At 42.0% G+C, this 23,175-nt stretch overlaps 1 protein-coding gene across 1 annotated transcript in view; it reads left to right on the forward strand.

The window, feature by feature from the left end:
* The window catches only part of GABBR2 (gamma-aminobutyric acid type B receptor subunit 2), a 324,860-nt gene that overhangs the window by 138,127 nt on the left and 163,558 nt on the right, over positions 1–23,175 (forward strand). The window contains exon 4 of the mRNA XM_006096509.3: positions 6,364–6,534. Coding sequence (XP_006096571.2) covers positions 6,364–6,534 — 171 coding nt within the window. The remainder of the gene's footprint in view (positions 1–6,363; positions 6,535–23,175) is intronic.

A 23,175-nucleotide genomic window follows, 5' to 3' on the forward strand; every position in this document is an offset into this window, starting at 1 on the left:
CATGTGCTTGGGTTGCGGGCTCAATCCCCAGGGGGGGAGGGGGGGGAGGGTGCAGGAGGCAGCTGATGTTTCTATCTCTCTCTCCCTCTTCCTTCCTCTCTGAAATCAATAAAAATATCTAAAAAAAGAGTTCCACAGCCAGATCTATCTTGGCAAAATATTTTAATTCTAAGAATAAAGAAAAATAATTTTTTTCAGCATACGGGCAGAGAAAACTAGATACCTACAAATGAACAATAATCAAACTAGCCCCGATTTCTCCTTTGCATCACTTTATAGTTTTAAGGGGAGAAAGTGATAGCCCAAGAATTGTATACCCAGCTAAATTCTACCATGTGTCAAAGCAATAGAGGCTCATTATGGGCAAGTTTTCAATCCCACACTATTCTTCAGAATATTAATTGGTACTCCAGAAGGTTGAAACGAGAAGCAAGGTTAATATATCCAAAATGGAGAAGAGTAGATATATAGTCTGAGTATCAAAACAGACAAAGGAAACAAAAAGGAAGCCTTGAAAAGAGTAAGACTGCTAACAAGATGATAAGTGAAAAACCAAGTATTCATTACATTAATAAGCATATATATTTATAATTCATTCATGTACTCTTTTCAAGAAATACACTTAAAACAATCTTAATAGAATACCAATAGAAGGAGGATCAATGCTATGGCAGGCAAATGCAAAAATAAAGTAACGGTTTCAATATTAATACCAAGCAAGATATAATATAAAACAAAACAATAAAATGACAAAGGGGTTTATTTTACCTTGAAAAATATTTTAATCCTCAGTTTACTCAATGATTATCTATTAAGTACCTGATATTTGTACTAAGCAAGTGTATACATTGCTGAAAAATAACAGTGTAATTGTAATGAACATTCATGCTCAAAACAACATAAAATCAAAAGATGTAAAGCAAAAACTGTTGAAATACAGGGGCAAAAGTAGGTTTACAGTTGTGAGTATGTGAAACAGAGTTTATTCTTGTATTAGTATTTGTTACTCATCATATTATTTTTCCATACAAACAACTGTAAGCCTGCTTTTGCCCCACCCAGAACATGAAGAAATTGTGAGAGACAATGGAGAAAAATTTAACAAATCTTTCAGTCTTTGATAGGTCAAGTAAATAAAAATATAAAGCATGTGACAATATAATTGGTTAGTTTGGTTTTATCGCTTATACATAAGTAACCTGATAATTTTTATAGTTTACAACTAGAGACTCCATCTGTTTTTCCAGCCACCATAGAACTTCTACAAAAATTGATTGTATAATAGGCCACAAAAGAAATCTCAATAAAGTCCAAAAGCAAACACTGTACATGCCAAATTCTCAAAACAATGCAATAAAACTAGAAATAGCAACACTAAAATAAATTTAAAAGTACTCTCAAATAAATCCTTGGTTTAGGGATTAACTCAAAGCCGCAATCACAGTGTGTTTAGAAATAAACTCAATTGTGTGAAATAAGGCAGGAGAGTCCAGAAAGGTTGGGTCTGTCAAGTTAGGGCCCTTATGCAACAGGCCCTGTGTTTCAAGATGCTGAGTGACTGTGCTGGGGGAGGAAGGCCGGGCAAGCACATGCAAGGCAGCGGGGCAGCCATCAGGGGGAGAAAGCACTACTGTGAGAGTCCTTTAGACCTGGATTTGAGTGCTGCTTCTCTCTCTTTCATTGGCCACTGTGGGTATCTCGATATCTCCCCATTTCTGGGTCTCAGCCTACTTATTCAAAAGTAAGGGCGTTGACCTGTCAGAATGGCCATCATCAATAAATAAAAAATGACAAGTTATAGTGAGGATGTGGTGAAAAGGGAACCCTTGTGCACTGTTGGTGGAAATGCAGACTGGTGCAGCCACTAGCAAAAATGTTTGGAGTTTCCTTAAAAAATTAAAAATGGATCTGCCTTGGGCCTTGACCTGGTGGCTCAGTTGGTTGGAGCATTGTCCCATACACCAGAAAGGTTGTGGGTTCAATCCTCAGCCAGGTGTGTATGGGAAGCAACCGCTCCATGTTTCTCTCTCACATTGATGTTTCTCTCCCTAACCCCCATTCCCTTTCTTCTTCTCTCTCTAAAGAAATCAGTTTAAAAAACCACATACCCTTGGGTGGGGATTTAAAAAATTAAAAATATATAAAGAATAAAAATGGATTTGCCTTATGACCCAGCGATTCAACTTCTGAGTATATAGCTGAAAAAAACCAGAACACTAACTCGAAAGAATATATGTATCCCTATGTTCATAGCAGTGTTATTTACAATAGCCAAGATATGGAAGCAACCCAAGTGCCCTTCAGTAGATGAGTGGATAAAAAATCTGTGGTATATACAATGAAATATTACTTGGCCATAAAAGAGAATGAAGCTGGCCGGAGTGGCTCAGTGGTTGAATGTCGAACTATGAACCAGGAGGTCATGGTTCGATTCCTGGTCAGGGCACATGCCTGAGTTATGGGCTCGATCCCCATGTGGGGCATGCAGGAGACAGCTGATCAATGATTCTCTCTCATCATTGGTGTTTCTATCTCTCTATCCCTCTCCCTTCTTCTCTGAAATCAATAAAATTTTATTTTAAGAAGAATGAAATCTTACCATTTGGGATAGCATGGATGTACCTATGCTCAATGAAATAAGTCAGTCAGAGAAAGATAAATACCATATAATTTCACTTATATGTGGAATCTAAAGAACAAAATAAATGAACAAACAAAATTGAAACAGACTTATAGACACAGAGAGCGAACTGGTGAATGCCAGAAAGGAGCGGGGGACATTGGGTAAAAGAAGTGAAGGGATTAAGAAGTACAAATTAGCAGTTACAAAATAGTCACAGGGAAGTTAAGTAAAGATTAGGGAATGTAGTCAATAATAGTGTGATAACTATGTGTAATGCCAATTGGGGTACTGGAAATATCGAGGGGAACACTTTGTAAAGTATATGATTGTCTAATCGCTAAGCTGTATACCTGAAACCAATACAAAATAAAACCGAAAGAAAAAAAGCTAAGGGTGTTGATCTATATCAGGGGTTCTCAACCCTCCTTGGGCATCACAATTACCTGAGAAGTTTTAAAATAATACTGATGTCAGCCTTTGTGCCCAGAGATTCTGATTCAGTTGGTTTGGAGTGGAATGAAGTCATTACTATTTTTAAAAATCTTCCAATGTGATTCCAGTGTGCAGCCAGGGTAGAGCATCCCAGAGATAGATGGTTTTGCAGGTTTCTACAATCCAGCAGGGCTAGTAGGCACCTGCAGTCTTCGCCCAGGGAAGGAAGTTTTAGGAGGTGAAAGCCAAAGGAACAGTGATGCTAAGCCATCTAATCCAAGTGTGCATTGTCTCAAATGGTGCAGAAAATGTCAGTGCCAGTTCATATTTTGCACCCAACATGATTTAGACCCGGGGCATATATTGTACTCCAAGCCCATTGTAAACACAATGGACCATTTATTCACTGAACAGTAACCACTGTAATTACCTACAGGGCAAACATATGAGGTTGTTCAAGCAACAATTAATTGTGGACCTGGAACTAATGGGACAATAATGGCAAAGTATCAACCGGGGTGTGATTTAGAAATCGCATCAGAAAACCAACATTTTCCAAAATGTATTAGGAAAGCATTTTTGGGGATGTGATGGCACATACACCATCGCAGGCCCTGAAATAGTTGCTCCCTGATTTTTCTAATAGCTCCTTCTTGTGCTGGTAACTGTAGGAGCCTCGAATTGTTTTAATTTTGAGAAAAATCATGAACAGTGGGTTTTAGGGGACTGCAGAGCTTCTTTTTATTGAGCTCACTATGGGACCTAAATACCACCTGCATGCTGGAGTGCTGATCTCGTTTGGGTTTTAAGCTCCTCTTTTGTGAATCCTGATGGGAAGTGGGTGGACCCTCTTTTCAGAAAAAATTTGTGTTCTGTCCCGCACATATCCACCCCCCCCCCAGCTTTTTCATACAGTTTTTGGGGAGCTCATAGACATCTTGAAGCCTCTCTCTGTTCTCTCTAGGTCATGGTCCAGCCTCTGTTTGCATACCTCCAAACACAGGGATCTCACTACTTTAAACAGCAGGCCTTTCATTGCTGAACAACTCTGAATGCTAGTGTTCCTCAATCTGTCCAGCTGGGATTTTCCTCTCTGTAGGCTCTTCCCATTGGTCCTTGTTGTAATTTTTAAACAGCCACTCTATCCTTGACCTTTACCAGTCTTGGGATGGTGTCCCTGTCTCTGAGGATCTTAAAGATTGGTTCTTCTAGGGGCTCTTTAGTTCCAGGTGACAGCAGATGAGCTGTTCGGTGTGTGTTCAGCTTCACACACCAACAGTGTAGGCTGCTGAAGGGACCCAGGAGACCCAGGGATCCTGGGTAGTGGCTGTCTGCCCTCTGAGACAGATCAGGAAAAGGGACAAATCTCCACTGCCCCCACTCTGCCAGAGTCTTGGGGGGCGGGGGCGGGGAGAAGGAGTGCTTCCTCAGGTTACAAGAGCATCTTCAGCTGGTGCCGGAGGGTGCCAGGATGTTATTTCCTTGGGTGCTGAAATTGGACTCTGAGAAGTGTTAGATCTGGAGCTGCTCCTGGGAAGTTTGGGAAGAAAGCTGGTGGTAGCAAAGAGTGAGCTTGCTTCAACCATGCCCTTTTTGGATCAAAGTTTTAAATGAAACAAATGAAGGAAAGAAAGGAAGGGATTGAAGGAGGGAGGGAGGGAGGGAGGGAGGGAGGGGAACAGAAGGAAGAAGGAAGGGGAAAATGACAGATTAGAAGAAACCATGAAGCAATTTTTATAATCTTAGAGTGGGAAATACAACACCAAACCTGATTACATAAAATTTAAAAGTAGATAAATTCAACCATATTTTAAAAAAAAATTCCATATGGTAGAAGGCACTATAAGAAACATCAAAAGAAAAGGTATACAACTGGGAGAGAAAATAGTAACTTATATCACAAAGGGCTAATTTCCTTAATATAAAAGATTATTTCTACCAACTGATCCGTAAAATGAGCCCAGTTGGAAAACAGGCAAAGGATGCAAATTGCTCTCAAACATAGAAAGAGATACTCACCCTCACTAATAATAAGGTAAATGCAAATTAGAACTATAAGATACCATTCTCCCACCATCACACAGCAAAGATCAAAAAGGTTGATAGGCACCTTCTGTGGATTAGGCCGAGGGAAGGGAGAGCAGAGATCAGAGGAAGTGTTATGGAAGAGGTGACATTTAAGATAGGCCTTGTAGGACATCATTAAAATCCAATTTAGCAACTTACTGGCACTTAAAAAGAAGAAATAATAAAAGGGAAGAGGAGCAGATTTGACTACTTAGTATAAATTAAAATACACACGCAAAATGGGAAAGCAAACAAACTGGGATACAGCAACTATAACAGTCTGAGTTGAACGTTATACATATAAAAGTCTTCATTAAACTCAATAAGAAAAGTATTAGAATACCACTCAGAAAATAGAAGACATGAAAAAGCAAATTCCTGAAATAGAACATACTACTGGTTAATGACCACATGGAAGAGATTAATTATGCATAACCAATGATTGCAATATGATTCCAGTTTTTCAGGGATAAATCATTATAAAATTAAAATAATGTTTTAGTTCCTCTGTTGAAAAGAATGTGGTAAAATTGGCTCTCTAATCATACCTGGCTAGTGGGTATGTAAATTGATACAATCCTTTTTGGAAGTAAGGATCGAGTCTTTAAAATTGCATATCCTTTATCCGGGAAATTTTATATCAGAGTTTTATCCTATAGAAATAGACTGAAATTTAGAAAAAAAAAAATGCTGTGCTCAAGGATGCTTGCAGAATGATATGACAATGACAAATTGGAAACAATCTAAATGCCCCCCAATTAGAGATGATTCAATAAATGATGTTTATTTACATATACTAGAATGTTATACAGCTGTAAAAATGTTTACAAAGAGTTTTTAATAGGATGGCTGAGTGCTTGTGTGATAATGCTAAGTGTGTGGAGTGAGGGGGGTGGAGAGAAACAGTTCAATTACGTATGTGGAATGACCTCAGGATTTTTTTAAGAATTAATGTGCATGGAAAAAAGACCAGAAGTCAATAGACTACAATATTAATGGTGGTTCTTTGGTGAGGGGTAAAATATTGGCTCATTTTTCTTCCTTCTTTCTCCTTATTTTGCATTTTTAAAATATTCTCTTTCATTATAATGCATTACTTTTATAATAAAAAGGTTTAAAAATATCTTGCCCTGTGTGTTTGGGCCAAAATCAGAACTAAAGGTCTCTTCTGCTCCAAAAGATCCTGGGCTCAGAGCAGTGAGGCCCACCAGTAAAAGTGTTCCCTCTTTTGTGTTTTTCAGCTTTCCTTTGCCGCGACCACACCCGTCCTGGCTGATAAGAAAAAATACCCTTACTTCTTCCGGACCGTCCCGTCAGACAATGCGGTGAATCCAGCCATCCTGAAGCTGCTAAAGCACTTCCAGTGGAAGCGAGTGGGCACACTAACCCAAGACGTGCAGAGATTCTCCGAGGTAGGCTTTGCTGAGGGGTCAAGCTCTCACCTCCCTGTTGGCCGCTGTCATCTCCAGGCAAGGGCATTATGGCTGAATCAGGGATGGGCAGTATCACAGGGCTTTTAAGCAGACATTTATTAGCAGGACCAAAGTTGTTTTACCTTTGACAAAACAGAGCTGGTGGCTGAGGAATTTGTGCATGGGACAGGTGAAAACCTCCATCCTAGATCGCTCAGGAGTGAACCCTTCCCTTTCATTGTGCCTTTGGCTAAATCCTGTAGTTTATTCCCTCACTGCCCCTATAGGTTTGTTGTCCTTGTTGCTGATGCTGTAGTGACCATCTAAAAATCATGACAGGGTAGAGGGGTTAATGGGAGGTGGCGGGGGGGAGGGAATGGAGGACATCTGTAGTACTTGAAACACAAAAACAAACCAAAAAAAAAAATGCCAAAATATAAAGTAAACAAATAAAATGGTTGCTAATTGCCCTAAATCCCACATTCTCTCCCACTCTCAGTTCAGTGTTCATCTGCCCAGGTTTTTTTCATTATATTTATTTAAACTCAACTGTAGATTTTGCTTTTTTCATTTTATAACAGATCTTAGAAGTCTTGATTGATCTCATTCTTATTAATGGTCCATGGTGTTCTGTCAGATGGATAGATGATAATTTATTGAACCAGGCCCCTATGGATGTGTATAGCTTTTTAACATCACAGCCAACACCTTCCCACCTGGCAGCTTTCTAGAAGTGGAATTACTGAGTCATTTAAAATAGTGAGATAAATTGACTTCCAGAAAGGCTGTTCCAATTTCTAGTCCCACCGATGTGTTTGAAAATTCCCATCTCCCCACATCCTTATTAAGAGTGGATATTATCAAATGTTTTAAAAGGTTTCCCACTCAAATGAGGGCAAAATTGTCTCTTGTCTTTCTTCCCATTCTCCTTATAGTTCCTACTTTCCCGTCTCCTTGATACTTGAAGCCTCCCAACAAAGCAAGACATTCCAGGTGTGCTTAGATGCCCAAGAGAAAAACACTGAGCCCTGTGGGGAAGAAAGGCTGAGCCAGAGGCCCAGGCCAACCTCAGTGGGAGGAGTTGGAAAGGACCCACCCATTCTGGCAAGGAGGGTGGGGGCAGAGAGGGCTGGGAATTACTAGACCTGATTTCCACTCCAGCCTTGCACTTACCTTTCTGCGGCTCTGCCCATCTCTCCCAGGGGAGGGACAGGCCACTGGATGCATTGACCTTGGAGAAGTCACCTCTCTTCTCTCAGCTGCGATTTCCTCCCCTATCCCTTCAGGATTCTTACCAAAATCTGATGAGTCATGGATTTGAAAGAACTTTGTCAACTGTAAAGTTCATGCACAGAGAGGGATGTTTTGGGAGGTGCTTGAAAAGCCTAAGTGTTTGGCCCCACCATCTGTGGTTACCAAACAAGGCATGCTTTTCCCAGGCAAGACTGGCCCTCCTCTTCCCACCTCTCTGCTTCTCAATCCCTAGGGTGAGGCACAAAGAAAACTTGACCTCTCGCGGGAGTGACTCATTGCCAGACACTGAAGAGGCTTTTGCTGAAAGACTGCCCTTTAGTTAGGCAGCCACAAATGTTCTGAAATGAGTATCAGACTGGTTGAGGGGGAGGGTGAGGAAGGCCAGTCTGTGGCCCCATTAACATGGGACTCTGCAGCAATTTGGAGGGACCTGCTTTTTTCCAATAGAGTCTTTGGCTGTCAGAGCCCGAGGGGCCCTTACAGACACTTTCCTAACCCCCTCATTGTATAAAAGGGGAAACTGAGGCCCAGTGAGGGGGTGGGAAAATGTTCAGGGTTTCAAAGCATCTCTGAAGCCAGGAAAGATTGTTCTCAAAAAAAGTCAGGCCTAAATCCTGGTCCAGACTCCCATTCCAGACTCCCATTGCTCCTTCTTTCCATCCGTAACTTCCTGAAGTCACAAGCGAACTGCATGTGACCTGGAAGAGTAGAAAAACCTGAAAGCCTTGACCTAAAGAGATTACATTTTCAGCCCTGGCTTGGTTGAGTGCTTTATGGATTCCCTAACACTCTCACAGCCAACCACCCTTTAGGGAGGAGTTATGGTTCCCAGCTGACAGAGGAGGGAATTGAGGCTTGCAGCGGGGGTTGCCTCTTGCCCCAGGGCACATGCTGGTGAAGAGCCCAGCTGAGGCTGGAAGCTGCGGACCTCCAGACCTCCGGACCTCCGGACCTCCGGAGTACTGGTCAGTGTTTTCTCCATTATGCTGTCCCCGCCCACTGGGGTCAGGTATTGACAGTTTGGTAGCACATCTCCCTCCCTGCACAGCTGTGTGGGGGCCCTCAGCCGAGTTTCAGGGCATCAGAGGGAAACCTCCTTTCTGAGGACAGGATGTTGCTTGGTGGTGTTGCTGGCAAGAACCCCTTTCGATTTAAATCTCTCCGCCCAGCTGACTCCTCTCTGTGCCCAAGGGCTTTGGCATCCCTCTCCTGATGTCTGGGCTGCATCGCTGGAGTGCAGGCCCTGGAAACTCGCCAGGGCCTAACAGCTTTTTGTGAGTGCAAAGGAAACTGGATTCCTTTTATGAAACTGGTCGATCTGCAGCATCAAGCACTTCTGTTCCGGACTGGTGCACTGGAAGGAATGTCAAATGAAAGCAATCCTGAAGTTGGAGGGAGCTGGGGAGAAAACCTCAATAACAAGGAGCTCATTACATTGGGACTGAAACGGGGGAAGAGTTGAGGGCCATCCCACCTTGGGACCAGCTGCTCCTTCGAACCCAGGACAACTGAGATTTAAGGCCAGTGGGTGGTGACCCAGAGGCTACTCAGGCTTTGGGTCAGATGTGTCCGTCTCTAGGCCCAGCTTTGCCAAGCAATGGCTGTGAGACACCAGGCAGTTCACTTCACCTGAATGAGATCCCAGTTTCCCTTCTGTAAAATAGGGAGATTTAGTCCCACCTCACAGGCACTGGGAAATGAGAAAACATAAGACTTATGCATACTTGGTGCTAATAAATGGACATTCTCTTTGCCACTATTCATGAGACAAACTCTAGAAATGCATATCCATTCACTTAAAAAATAATGATGTGGCCTGTGATATGCCAAACCCTGAGCTGTCGAGGGCCAGAGAGGAAAGAACATGGCCTTGGGGTCGGTAGGTATCAGGCCTTCTTCATGGGGTTCTCAACTCTGGCTGCTCATTGGAATCACCAGGGGAATTTATTTTTAACACAAACAAAAATTTAAATTTTATAACTTGGGTTTTTTCCCTTCCCTCTCCCCTTCCTCACACTTTTAACAGCTTTATTGGGATAATTTGTATCGCATACAACTCATTCCATCGTTAGTATACAGTTCAATTATTTTTAGAAAGTTTATAATAGTTGTGCAGCCATCGTCACAGCCCAGTCTTAGGACACTCCTATCACTAAAAGTTCTCTCATGCCCGTTGGTCGTCAGTCCTGCCCCCAGCCCAGGTTTGTTTGCTTGCACTATAGTTTTGCCTTTTCTGAAATTTTCATATAATTATATAACAGGTATTTTTTTGTGCTTGGCTTCTTTTTAGCATAATGTTTTTGAAGACTATCCATGTACATGTATCAGAAGTTTGTTTCTTTATACAGCTAAGTTGTATTCCCCTGTATGGATAGGGTACATTGTTTAATCACCAGGGGAGCTTTACAAATCCTGGTGCCCAGGCCAGCCCTCAGCTCAGTTACATGAAATGACCCCAGCATTAGAACCCTTCTAGGCTTTCCGGGTGATTTCAGTGTGCCCCCAGTGCTGCGTCCTTCACCCCTGGCTCAGGAATGCAGGGTGGAATGATGCCCTCTGGTGATGGGAGCCCTTGCACTCAGAGCAACCCAGTCTGCTCGGCAGTGTGACTGTCTTCAGCAGTCCGGTGGCTGTGGAGGAGGATGGAGAAGGTGGAGAACAGCCTTGCCCCAGCCCTGGGACTCTGCCAGGTGGCAGACAGAGTGGGTGTGGATGGTGAAGATTGAGGGTGCTGCTGAGAGGGTGGTCCAGGGCCCCAAGATGGAGAGGGGTAGGCAGGCAGGTGAACTGTGGGCTTGGAAGAAGTGGAGCCCTGGAAGTCTCTTACAAACTTGGTGATGTGGGGGTAAGGGAGCTGGAAGGAGGGGAGGCTGTGGTCAGAGCTGGGAGAGGATGTAGGGATAGAGGATCCAGGCCCTGGCTGTGCGTGAATAGCTAAAGCAGAGTGATGGTAGAGATCACCAGGGGCAAAGAAGTCAGAGGCCAGAATGCAGAGTGACATGTGGGCACTTCAGGCACAGGATGGAGGCAGGGCTTGGGTGGCGATAAAGGCAGTGAGCACCAGTGTCTGGAAGGACCAGCGGAGAATAACAGGGGTATTTAGGCCTCTCCCCCCAGGTCCAGGTCCTATCATTTATTCTTCTGGCTGCCAGTTTTTGATGCAATTAACCAACTATGTATCCCAGGACAAATCACTCAGTCTCTCTGGGACTCGGTTCCCCCTTCTATAAGTTAAGGGAGATTGGCCAGTTGACTCTAAAATCATTGCTAGCTTAAAGAATTTGTGATGAGGACTTAGAGAGATCTGGTTATTGACCTTGATCTTGCCATTCCCAAGGGAGTAGCCATGAGAATTATTTACCTCTTTATGCCTCCATTTCTTCATCTTGAAAATGGGGATAATGACAGTGCTAGCTAACTCTTAGGGTTGTCATGAGGATTAACTGTGCTCAGAAACCTATTGTGCTAAGAGAAGTGCCTGGCTCATAATGAACACCATGCAAGGTGTAGCTGTTACGTTTTTTATCATCCAGAATCTGGTTTCTTAGCGTATAGCTGACCCCCATTCAGGAGCCCAGCTCTGTGGCTCGGTTTTGTACCTGCCACTAGCATCACTTCCCACCCTCCCCACCCTCCAAGCCGGCTTGGAGACTCCCTGCCAGTCACTGGTCCTCAGTGATCTGGAGCTTTCTGGGGCTGACCTTTCTGTGCCAGAGGCCTCCCCCAAGTGTCGGGACCCACCGAGGCCCTTGATCTGTCCAACACCAAAAGGGCATCATCTGCAAGAGCTTCCCCTTGAAAGCACCTGCCCTTTCAGCCTTCCACAGCCCTGCCTGGCCCTTTGAAGTCCTCCCTGCTGGCCAGTCACCATCTGACCCACCAAAGGGGCCTCTGGTCCCTTCCTCTAAATTACCGCTTATTATTATGGAACGGTAGCCTGGAGGACACTTCTGCAGTGGAGGGCAGGGGACCTTGTGCTTGCATCTAATCTAGGAGCCAACCTTATTAGAGTCATCAGCCTTCCCTGCTGCTCTGAGCAGGATTGAGCTCCTCAGCGTGGCTGGAGAGACTCTTCACGGTCCCCTGAGGCCTCCTCCTTTGTCTCACCTTCAGTCCTTCTCTTTTGGTCCAGCCACACCTCTATGCTGGCTTCTCTCTCTGTGGGAACATCCTCTGCCACACGTGACTCAACATGCCTCCTCGGGCTGGATCAGGTGTGCTGCCTCCATGCTCCTCCCTGTACCAGTTCCTTGCACAGTGCAGTGCAATATACCATCTGCTTCCTCATCCATCACCCACCACCACAGGACTGGAGAGCCCCTGTGGACAAGAGCCACACTGACCTCTCAGGCCCCTCACCCTGCGTGCTACCTGGCATATGTATGTTCAAGGAGATATCTCTGTCCATTAGGCCCTCTGTTGTGTTAAGTCGGCCTGCACCTGCGATGGTGCGGTGGGGGTGGGAGGGGTGCCGATAAATCCAAGCCCCTGTGCTGCGTCACCAGGGGCCATCAGGACAAAGGGAGGAGCTGGCCAAGTCACACTCCCATGGAACCCAGCATAGGCCATGCTGCTGCTTCTTAACTGGGTCTTTCTGGGATATGACATTGTTTTCTAGTGGGGATTTTTCTAGAGATCTCAGTGGAAAATTTACTGGAACCAGCAGTGACCAGGGACCTACCACGTGACCACTCTGGGTGGCGTTGGGAATGCACACACTGTAGTTTGTATCTGAGTGATTTTCCTTGGCTTCATCATCCAGGGAGGTTCATTTGAGTTCTCAGCATCTCAGAATCTTCTCTTTGCAGGTGATCTCATTCTCTAGAGCAGTGGTTCTCAAAGTATGGTCCCTGGACCGACAGCATCAGTGTCATTGTCACCTGGGAACTCATTAGAGAAGCAAATGTGAGAAACTTTTTATTTTGAGCAAATCAGAGTGGGAAGACCCCATGGGGGTGAGAAGAGTTCCTGTGAATTAGACCCTCTGATGCATTTGAGAACCCCTGTGTTGGGGGAACGGGCAGCTTTCAGCTGAGGCCACTATGTTCCTAAGTCTGCTTTATTAAGAAAGGGGCCAGGCTCGCTGGGAGGACTGTGCCACCTCTGGTCCATGTCCATGGCTTCCCTCCAGGCAGGAGGATCACCTGTGCAGCCCACATATCCAAAGATCCTCTAAACATTAGGAGGCAGGAGGGGACTCCTGGCTTATCAGATCTTAATCCTGAAGGTACTAGTGTCCCATTCGTGCCCCACATTTTTTTCTAAAGAACTTTCTAATGCTCTTAGGTGACTTAGATGTCTGTCCGCAGGCAAGAAACCTCCTCTCCTTCTTGGCTCTTAGTCCGGCTCTGGGAGAGACCCGGCTGGGGGCCAGCCAGCAGGGACTGCTTCATACATATCCATCCTGCCCACACCACGGCTGTTTGTAGCAGCCTCTTTGGCATTTGGAAAGTGAGATTGTTTAAGCTAGCAAGCACATAGTTGGTGTGCTTATGCAGTGATACTGCCCCTAAGGGGGTGTAAGTAACACTACAGTTTGGGGATCACTGGGATGGATGAAGTATACGGGGTTGCCGGTTCATTTAACAGATGGGGGTGGGTGACATGTCGAGGGTAGTACTGGCAATAGGTTCTTCCCTAAAGCCCTGGTCCCATGCAGCTATTCAAGGTATAGACTCCAGGTCAAGATCAAGAATGGGCTCTACAGGCCTTCCGCCTTCTGAGGCCCGGGCTCCATGGGGCTGACTCTGGGGTTCAAGCAACACTTCTTCCTTCATGTGAGTACCCTCAGGGAGAGGGTAGCAGGTGCCTTGCCAGATTCATCCCTCCAGAGTGGGAAGACCCCATGGGGTGAGAACAGTTTCCAGTGCTCCTGCTACGCTGGGGGCATATCTGGGAGTGCATCAGGGATTTTTGTCCAGTGGTGGCCGCGGTGGCGAATCCTTTGAACAAAAAGCAGATCTCCAAGTTGAGTGCCTTGTTCTGGCCCAAAGCTTCTGCTCTTGGGAGAGATGGCCCACTATCTCTCCTCCTCCCTCCACTTCCAATAGGTCAGAGATGGCTGCCCCATCCAAAGTGAGGGAGGAAGACCCTAGGGCAGTGATGGCGAACCTATGACACGCGTGTCAGAGGTGACACGCGAACTCATTTTTTTGGTTGATTTTTCTTTGTTAAATGGCATTTAAATATATAAAATAAATATCAAAAATATAAGTCTTTGTTTTACTATGGTTGCAAATATCAAAAAATTTCTATATGTGACACGGCACCAGAGTTAAGTTAGGGTTTTTCAAAATGCTGACATGCCGAGCTCAAAAGGTTCGCCATCACTGCCCTAGGGCTTAGTGGGTGCTTCCTCCTTAACCCTCCATGCCAGGTCCTGGACCCTGCTCAGAGCGGACAGGTGCTTGGCTGTGGGTCTGTGGTGCCAGCACCAGGGCTCATGCCCGGCTGGGTGAATGCCACTCTCAGCTCCCCAGGGCTGTGATATTAGATAAATACATGCTCCACCCAGGCCAGTGGATCCCAGAACACCAAGTGAGTGAGGGCCCAGAAGGAGATCCTGGAAGTCTCGGGGGGCGGGGGGCAGGAGTCCTGAATATCCATAGTGACCTCAAAGCCCTCACCAGGGACATTCCCCAGGCCTCCTGCATGGCCCTGGGCCCCGTTCCCAGAGCATGACTTCAGCCCTGGGAAGCAGCTCTTGCACCAGGTAGGGAAATATAATTATGACATCATCAACTGCCATTTACGGGATGCCTGCTCGTGCAGGTGATGACATCCAGTCACCCAGCGTGGTACTGTCTCTGTTTTGTAGCACGGACTCACTTAGGAAGGATCAAGTCACTTTGCCAAGGTCTCACAGCCAAGAGGTGGCAGGTGTGGGTGTGTACCCAGGTTTGTGCCTGCCCTTGTGGAGAGGAGGCCGAAGGTCTGGGCCAGTATTCCGACCGCCAACCCCCCCCCCCTCCCACACACACACACACACACACACATGGAAGCAAGGAGGTGGATATACAGACCAACAAATCCATGTCTCAGGGGGACCTTTTCACAGCCCCCTGGAATTTTCACCATGGAATTCTGCATTTAATTTTTATTTCCAGACCTTGAATCTCAGAGGCCTGCACTGTCCCTCCACACCTGCGCCTACTGCACTTCCCAGAATATTTGGCTAACAGGGCAGTGCATCTTGTAGTGTGTAGGTCCACAGAGCTATTCTAGTTGATTCTGGCTGCAGTTTTCCCCAAGGCCCATCTGCCAGGCTTGGGTAATGCCAGGCAACATGAGCAAAGGAGTGGAGTTGGAAGGCATGTGGAGCCGTTCATAACTGGCAAACAGTCTGTTAGGACTGGATTGCTCAGTGTGCAGGGTGAGAAATAGAAGAACAGGCTGGGAGGAAGGCAGGATAGTGAAGGCCCTGCATGCCTCTGTGTTTGGACTTTACCTGTCGGTAGTAGGGAGCCACAGAAGGTTTTTAAATAGGGGGTGAGAGATGGTAGCAATCCTGAGGGCAGAGTGGGACAAGCAGCCTAGAGTCTGGGAAACCAGCCAGGGGTTTACTGCAGTGCTTCAAAAGAAAAATAATAAGACTGTAGTTACTTTCTTACATAAAAATTTCAAATTCTCTTTGTTTTTATTTTTGCTTTTTTATTTTAAAATGCTAATTATTGTTTTCTAACCATAATATTGATATGTATTCAATGCAGAACACTTGGAAGACACAGAGGAGCACGAAGGAAAATGAAAAATGGGCCACTGAAAGGTCATTGTTAACATCTACAGGCATATGTCTTGACAGTTTCTTCAGTGCATATAAATGAACATATATAAACAGATACCTGCTCTTACTATAGAAATGGCTCCTTTAATTTAGCAACTCAGTGGGAATGTTTCCCCAGGCCAGCAGATACTCCCCACCACCGTGTCTCATCATGGCCTGTCCACTCTGGGCCTGGCCCCCTTTGATGTGTTTCGAGTTGCATTTTCCTCCAGTTTTATTTATCCTACAATCTGTGCCCACCCTTCCTATATTCCAGTAATTCTACAAATATTCTGCTCATTGATGGTTTCCTTAATGGCTTTCCAGAACCACTAGAGATTTTTTTGCCCCCTTAAAAAAAATCTTTGCCATTTGGGGGAATTTGGGCCAGCATAGGAGGTAGATGTATATTCTCTGTTGCTGGTTTTGTTTTGTTTTTTCAATAGCTGTTGAAAACATTTCACCCTATGGGCATGCCATAAGTACTCAAGGAGAAGCTCCCGTGGCATGGAGGTAGTTGCCAATTTTTCCTGATTGCAAAACAGCAATGCAATAAACTCATACTTGTATTTTTATATGAACATCTCTGATTATTTTCAGAGGATAAATTCCTAGAAATAGTGTATGCACATTTTGGAGCCTTTTGTACATGTTGCCAAATTGTCCTCCAGAAAGATCATACCAATTTAGAGCTTTATAACAGTGTATGAGAGCACTCATTGCCAACATTGCATATTATTCTTTTTTGAACCTTGGCAATTGCTATTTTAATTTGCATTTCTTTGATTACTACTAAGATTGAATTTCTTTTTTGCTAGGAATCTTTTTCATTTCTGTGTCTCCTTTTATAAATTGGCTGTTCATATTATTGGCACATTTTCTTATTGGAGTGTTCTTTTTCTTACTGATTTTTAAGAGTTCTTTATAAAATAAGCATATTAGCACTTTGTCACATTTGTTGTAGATATAGCCCCATGTTTCATGTGACATTCAATTTTGCTTTTCATGTTATTTGATAATATTGAAAATTTTAATATTTTATACAGTCAAGTTTATCAAGGCCATTTTTTTCACTTTTAATTTTATGTTTGGCATACTCTTTCCATCACAAGAATTTTTGTAAATATTCACCTACATTTTCTCCTAATACTTTTATTACTTCATTTTTAAACTTATCTGATATTTTAGTATGTGGCCTCAAATAGTGAACTTTTCTTTTCCTACCCCCATAGTCACTCAATAATTCTTCCACCATTTAATTAATGTATATTTTCCTGATTCACTTAAAATACCTATGCTAAATATTCTCTTTAGAAAAGAATATACATTTTTATATATACTGTAAACCAGATGTATAATAGAAAAATAATGCAAACCACATGTGACTTTATAGTAGCCACATTTTAAAAACTGAAAAGATAATAGGTAAAATTAACTTTAATAATAGTTAATAATATTTTATTTAATGAAATGTATCCAAAATACTATCATTTCAATATGTGAAACTAACCATTTCAAATTCTCAGTAACCATATGTGGCTAGTGGCCATCCTCTTGGAGAGTACGGCTTATACTATTCCTGAGATTTTAAATTTTGATCTGTTTATTCTGGAATTGGCATCCTAGCTTTCTGAATATTAGTCCATGGAGTTCTGAGTCAGGAACAGGTTAGTGTGGTAGACTTCTCAGATTCTGCGATTTAAGTTGACCGAAGTTCTGCCATTTTCAGCATGTGGCTTTGAAGTTCCTCTTATGGGCTGGAAGGGAAACACCCATGGAAGAATATCACGTGGAAGGCATCTGTGGACTAGGCTGGAAGTGATGCACATTACTCACATTCCATTGGCTGTGAATAACACGCAGCCCTCCCTTTATCACAATTGCCCTTATTTTCACCAATTTAATTTTTGTAAGGTTCCAAAAAATGCAGTAGGGGTTTTTATTTTAATTTCAGTAACTCCAGAATTAATTTGGGGGACATTTGGCATCTTTTTAATACCAAATCTATCCATTTATGAACATAGGACATTTCTCTATTCAAAATTTCTTACTGGGTTCTCCATAAAGTTTTGTCATTCTCTTCATATAGATCCTTTCCATTTGATGTTGAGTTTATTTTAAAGTATTTTTCTTGCCTTAGGGAATGGGATATATTTTTCTTGACATTTTAGAAGTGTTTATTGCTAGAATATAGAAAAGCTATTGATTAGTGTATATACATCTTATGACTGACCATATTCAATTCTAATTACTTCTGGTAGTTTTTTCTCTCTTAATTCCCTTGGGCTTTCTAGGTAGACAATAATACCAGCTAGAGCGAGAATAAATTTGCTTTGTTTTCCAGCATTATAGCATCTTTATCTAAATGATTTCTTATGAGGTGGTACTGCATAATGGTTAGTACAGAATGACTGCTTAGGTTCTCCTTCTAGCTCAGCTATGCAGCTGGATACCTTTGGGCAAATTATTTAACTTTTCTGTGTCCCCGATAATGGGAACATACTCATATCACCTCAGGTGTTGTGAGTATTAAAATAGGTAATACATATAAAGTACTTAGGACTTAGAACAGTGCCCAAAGGAACTTCCAATATATATTTGCAATTGTTATTACTAGTGCCCCATTCACTAAATATCCTGGAGCTATATTTAAAAATACTGATAATAATGAATACTCTTGTCTTGTTCTTGACTTTAATGAGAATGTTGTTGTAAGGTATGATGTCTGTTGGAGGAACAGATATTCTTTCTCATGTTGAGATGTTATATTTTTTATTTATTCAGTGTTCGAACCAGCTGAAATATCAGATGTCTTTTTAGAATCTACATTAATAGAGATGTGATTTTTTTCTTTGCTCTATTAGTGTGACAAATTATAGTCATCAATTTCTTCATATTCATTCTATTATACATAATACACTCATTCATTTAAAACATATTTATTGAGTGCCTCGCATGTGTTGGGCACTGTTCTAGGTACTATAGATGCATCAGTGAATGAAAAAAAGTTCCTGCCCTCAAGGGGCTTGCATTCTAGTGTGGGGAGACAGATAATAAAAAGCAATGATCAAATAAATGTATAATATTTCAGGTGGTAAGTGCTGGGAAGAAAATGAAATAGGGTAAGGGGAATAGGCTATTCCATGAGGGGTGGGGTGAGGTCAAGGAGAGAGTCAAAGACAAGGTACCATTTAAGCAGACACCTGAAGTCAGTGAGGGACAAGTCATAGGTTATCTTGGAGAAGAGGGTCCAGAAGGAACAGCATGTGCAAAGGCTCTGATCTGGGAGAGGTTCTGGTGGTGCTGGAGCCACCAAGGAGACCATTCTGGCAGGAACAGAGTGGGTGAGGAGGAAGTGGAGCAGTTGTTTGGGGAGGAGATTTCTGGCTCTTACGAGACATTCCTGAGCACTTTGGCTTATACTTTAAGTCATTTGAGAAACTACTGGAGAATATTCTTCTTTGTTTTTGAGAAAAAGTTCACATAACATAAAATCCACCATTTTAATCATTTTAAAGTGTGCAATGAAATGGTATTTGGTATGTAGATAATGATGTTCAACCATAATCACTATGTAATTCCAGACATTTTCACCAAAGGAAATCCCATATCCATTAGCAGTCACTCACTTCCCACCCCCCCAACCCTGACAGACACAAATCTTTCTCTGTCTATGGATTTGCCTATAATAGACATTTTCATTTAAATGGAAGCAGAGGGGTGTGAGGTAGGGGAAATGGGTGAAAGTGGTCAAAAGGTACAAACTTCCAGTTATGAGATGAGTAAATTCTAGCTTACTTGTGTCTATATACATACTAGAGGCCCGATGCATGGAATTCGTGCAAGAGTAGGCCTTCGTAGCCACAGCAGCTGCCTCAATCCCTCCCTCACAGCTGTGACGGCTGCCTCGATCCCGAAGCTGTAGCCCCGGCTTTGTCTGGAAGGACATCCAGAAGGTCGTTTGGCTGTCTGATCTAATTAGCATATTATGCTTTTATTATTATAGACTAGAGGCCCGTTGCATGAAGATTCGTGCAATAGGCCTTCCTTCCCCTGGCTGCTGGCACCCGTTTTCCTCCAGCACCGGGACCCAGGCCTTTGGTCCGGCCGCAGCAGTGAGGCTTAGCTTCTCCGCTTAGGCCACAGCAGTGAGGCTTGGCTTCTCTGCTCCGGCCGCAGCAGAGAAGCCAAGCCTCTTCAGTCTTCAGTCGTCTTCAGTCTTTGCTCCTCGCCTGCATATGCAAATTAACTGCCATCTTTGTTGGGTTAATTTGCATACTCATCCTGATTGGCTGGTGGGCATAGCAGAGTGACATCAATTTGCATGTTCCTCTTTTATTAGTGTAGATATATCTTCTTTGGAGAAAAGCCTATTCAATTCCTTTGTACAATTTTTAATTGGGTTGTCTTTTTGCTGTAGAGTTGTAAGAGTTCCTTATTTATTCTGGATAGTAGATGCTTATCAGATACATGACTTGTAAATATTTCCTCTCACTTTGTGGGTTGTCTTTACACGTTCATAATGGTGTCCTTTGCACAAAAGTTTTTAATTTTGGTGAAGTCCTATTTATCTGTTCATTCTTTGTTATTGTTGCTTGTGCTTTGGTGTCATATTTAAGAAACCATTGTCTAATCTAAGGTCATGAAGAGTTGAGCCTCTTTCCTTCTAGGAGTTTTATAGTTCTAGCTCTTACATTTAGGTGTTTGTCCATTTTTAGTTGATTCTTGTATATGGTGTGAGGTAAGGGTCCAACTTCATTTTTTTTTGTATGAGGTGATTCAGTTGTCCTAGCACCATTTGTTTAAAAGACTATTATTCCTCCATTAAATGATCTTGGCATCCTTGCTGAAAATCAATTGACCATAATAGTATGGATTTATTTCTAGACTACTAGAGAGTTTTTAAAAGGAAGGAGGATTTGATCTGTCTTACATTATAAAAGGGTCTGAGTGGAACATAGTGACTTGGACTAAATAATGAAAACCAATTAGATTCTTGATCTTTTTTTACAATAGAGCTGACAAAGTAGATTTCTTGATGGAATCTATGTGTGGAGTAAAAGAAAATGAGGCATCCCAGTTTTGCAAGATGAAAAAAACGTTCTGGAAGTGGATGGTGGTGATAGTTGCACAATGATATGAATATACTGAATACCACTGAACTGTACACTTAAAAATAGAATGATAAATTTTATGTACATTTTCCACAAATTTTTTTAAATAGATCATTTTTAAAGCAAAAAAAAAAAATGAGGCATCAAGGATGGTACCTAAGGTTTTGGTCTGAGCAATTGGAAAGAATCAGTTACTACTTATTAACTTGAAGAAAAATGCAGAGGAATAAGTTTTAGAGAGGGAAATTAGTAGAGTGTCTAGATCTGCCTACTGGAAATCCAGATGGAGATGTTGACTGCTGCTGGATAAATGAACTTCGAATTCACATTTATAATGAGCCATACTAGCATTCTTGAAATAAACCTATCTTTGTTATGCTGCACTATTCTTTTAATCAATTTAATTATCTGGGATTTTCCTCCTGTAAGTACATGTAAAAGAAGCTTATATTTTACTCTGATTATGCCATCCTTAATCAGGTTTCATTTTCAGAATTATCCTAGATTTACAATGTGAATCAGAAAGCTTTCTATCTTTTTACATGCCTTGGAACAGTTTATAGAATATACAAATTAGCTTCTCTTTGAAAATAAAAAACCAGTCTGTAAAACCATCAGGATTTTATGTCCCTCACCTCACCCATTTTGCAAGTTCTTTTTGACTTCTTCCATGCTTCTTGATCACTTTAGGTTTATACTTCTTGTGTGGATTTTAGAAATTTATATTTTTTGAGAATAGTTCATTTCCTTGAGATTTTCAAATTTATTACCGTATGCTTAGTAAAATTTTTTAAATGTCTATGTCTTCTGTTATATGCTCTTTCTCATTACAGCTATATCCCCCCCACACACTTTTTTCCTTGATTAAACTAGTTTGCTTCTTTATTGATGTAATTGATATTAACATCTTAAATTTAGCATGCAAAATATGATCACACATCTTAATTTTTTCAAGTTAAATTACATCTGAATCAAGCACTCCACCTGCCACACTTACTTGAGTTAGCACCTCCCTCTCCAAGCAGCACCCTCCTCCAAAATAGCCAACAACACTGGTGGTCTTTCCATCACCAAATGGAAGAGCCTGTGTTCTGCGGCCCTTGCTGCCTACTGCCACTGGTGGTGCTGTTAACCCTGGTCAGACCGGTTACCTCCACTGATTCAGGTCCCTGGATATATTTCCAGCATCCTCAAGCTCCTCACCAGGTTTCCAGGTGGCAACCTCTTCCAACAGTATTTTTACTTCCATATGGAGCCACTCCCAAGACGCAGGAAGACTGTTAGAGTGATTTGGTTATTTTTCTCCCATGGATCCAGAACCTCTGTTGTCTTTTTCTTCTTAGATATCTAAACCCCCAAGAGGCTGAGAGGGTTTCTTTTAAAACCCTACCCCTAAATGGTCCTATTCCATTTTGCTGCAGAGTAGAGCTCATCCTCCTTAAAGCAGACACCTTAGTTGCTTGGGGGCAGAGGAGGGGCTCCATTTGTCTTCCCCTTTAAAGATTGCTCCTGCTCCTAGAGATAGATAAGTTTTCCAGACATTTCTCTTGCTAAGGACATGTAGCAAAAAACACAAGTTAAATTTTCAGTGAAACATCTCATTGTCTTGTGTGTGTTTTTAACCCAAAGAAGCAACACTTGGATTTTTATTGGCTCTGCTTCTATTACCTACTTTCTAATTTATTTGCTTCTGCTTTCATTTTTATTAATACCTTCATTCTTTAGTTATGTTTGTTTTGCCATTCTTTTTCAACTTCTTGATTTGCATACTTTTTACTCTTTTAGTTGCTATCAAATGTATTTAAACCAGTAAATTTGTGTATGATTACAGTTTTGACCAAATTCTATACTTTTAACTAAATAATATGGCATCGTCATTATAATAAGAGTACTATATAATTATATTTTCAGTTTAAAATACTAGATTCTACTTCTCTAAGTACCAATACAAAAATGAAAAATCTATTGTTAGCTACATAGAATAGCACATTTATTTACAACCCATTCCTCATCACCTCTAATTTTGTGTTATTATAATTTGAGTTTTTATTTAACTTTATTTTTTACATTGTGAATAATTTTCAATTGTTATTTGAGATATTGATTTTATTTTAAAACTAGATTATAATAACTATGATTTTAAGATTCAGATTCAAATTTATAGGGCTTCTATTTCTGATAACAATCTTTCATGAGTTGTGTCTTTTAATTTATCTCTCCATGGCATGAATACATCTTTGAGTAATATTTTTCAAGAAGGGTATATGAGTTTTATATCTTCCATGCTATTACATAGATCACAGTTTTTCTCTGTGGCTTTTCCTATAAAGTATAGATTTCTATGACCATAATATTATTTTTCAAACCTCTCTAGACATTTCATCAATGTTGTAATGAATCTGAAGCAATCTGATTTGATTCCTTGTAGCTGTCTTTTTTTTTTTTTTGCATGTGCTAGCTAGATGCTTATAGGATTCTTTCTTTTTTTAATATATATTTTATTGATTTCTT

The sequence above is a fragment of the Myotis lucifugus genome, unplaced genomic scaffold (genome assembly GCF_000147115.1).
Source record: "Myotis lucifugus unplaced genomic scaffold, Myoluc2.0 scaffold_180, whole genome shotgun sequence".
Lineage (NCBI taxonomy): Eukaryota > Metazoa > Chordata > Mammalia > Chiroptera > Vespertilionidae > Myotis > Myotis lucifugus.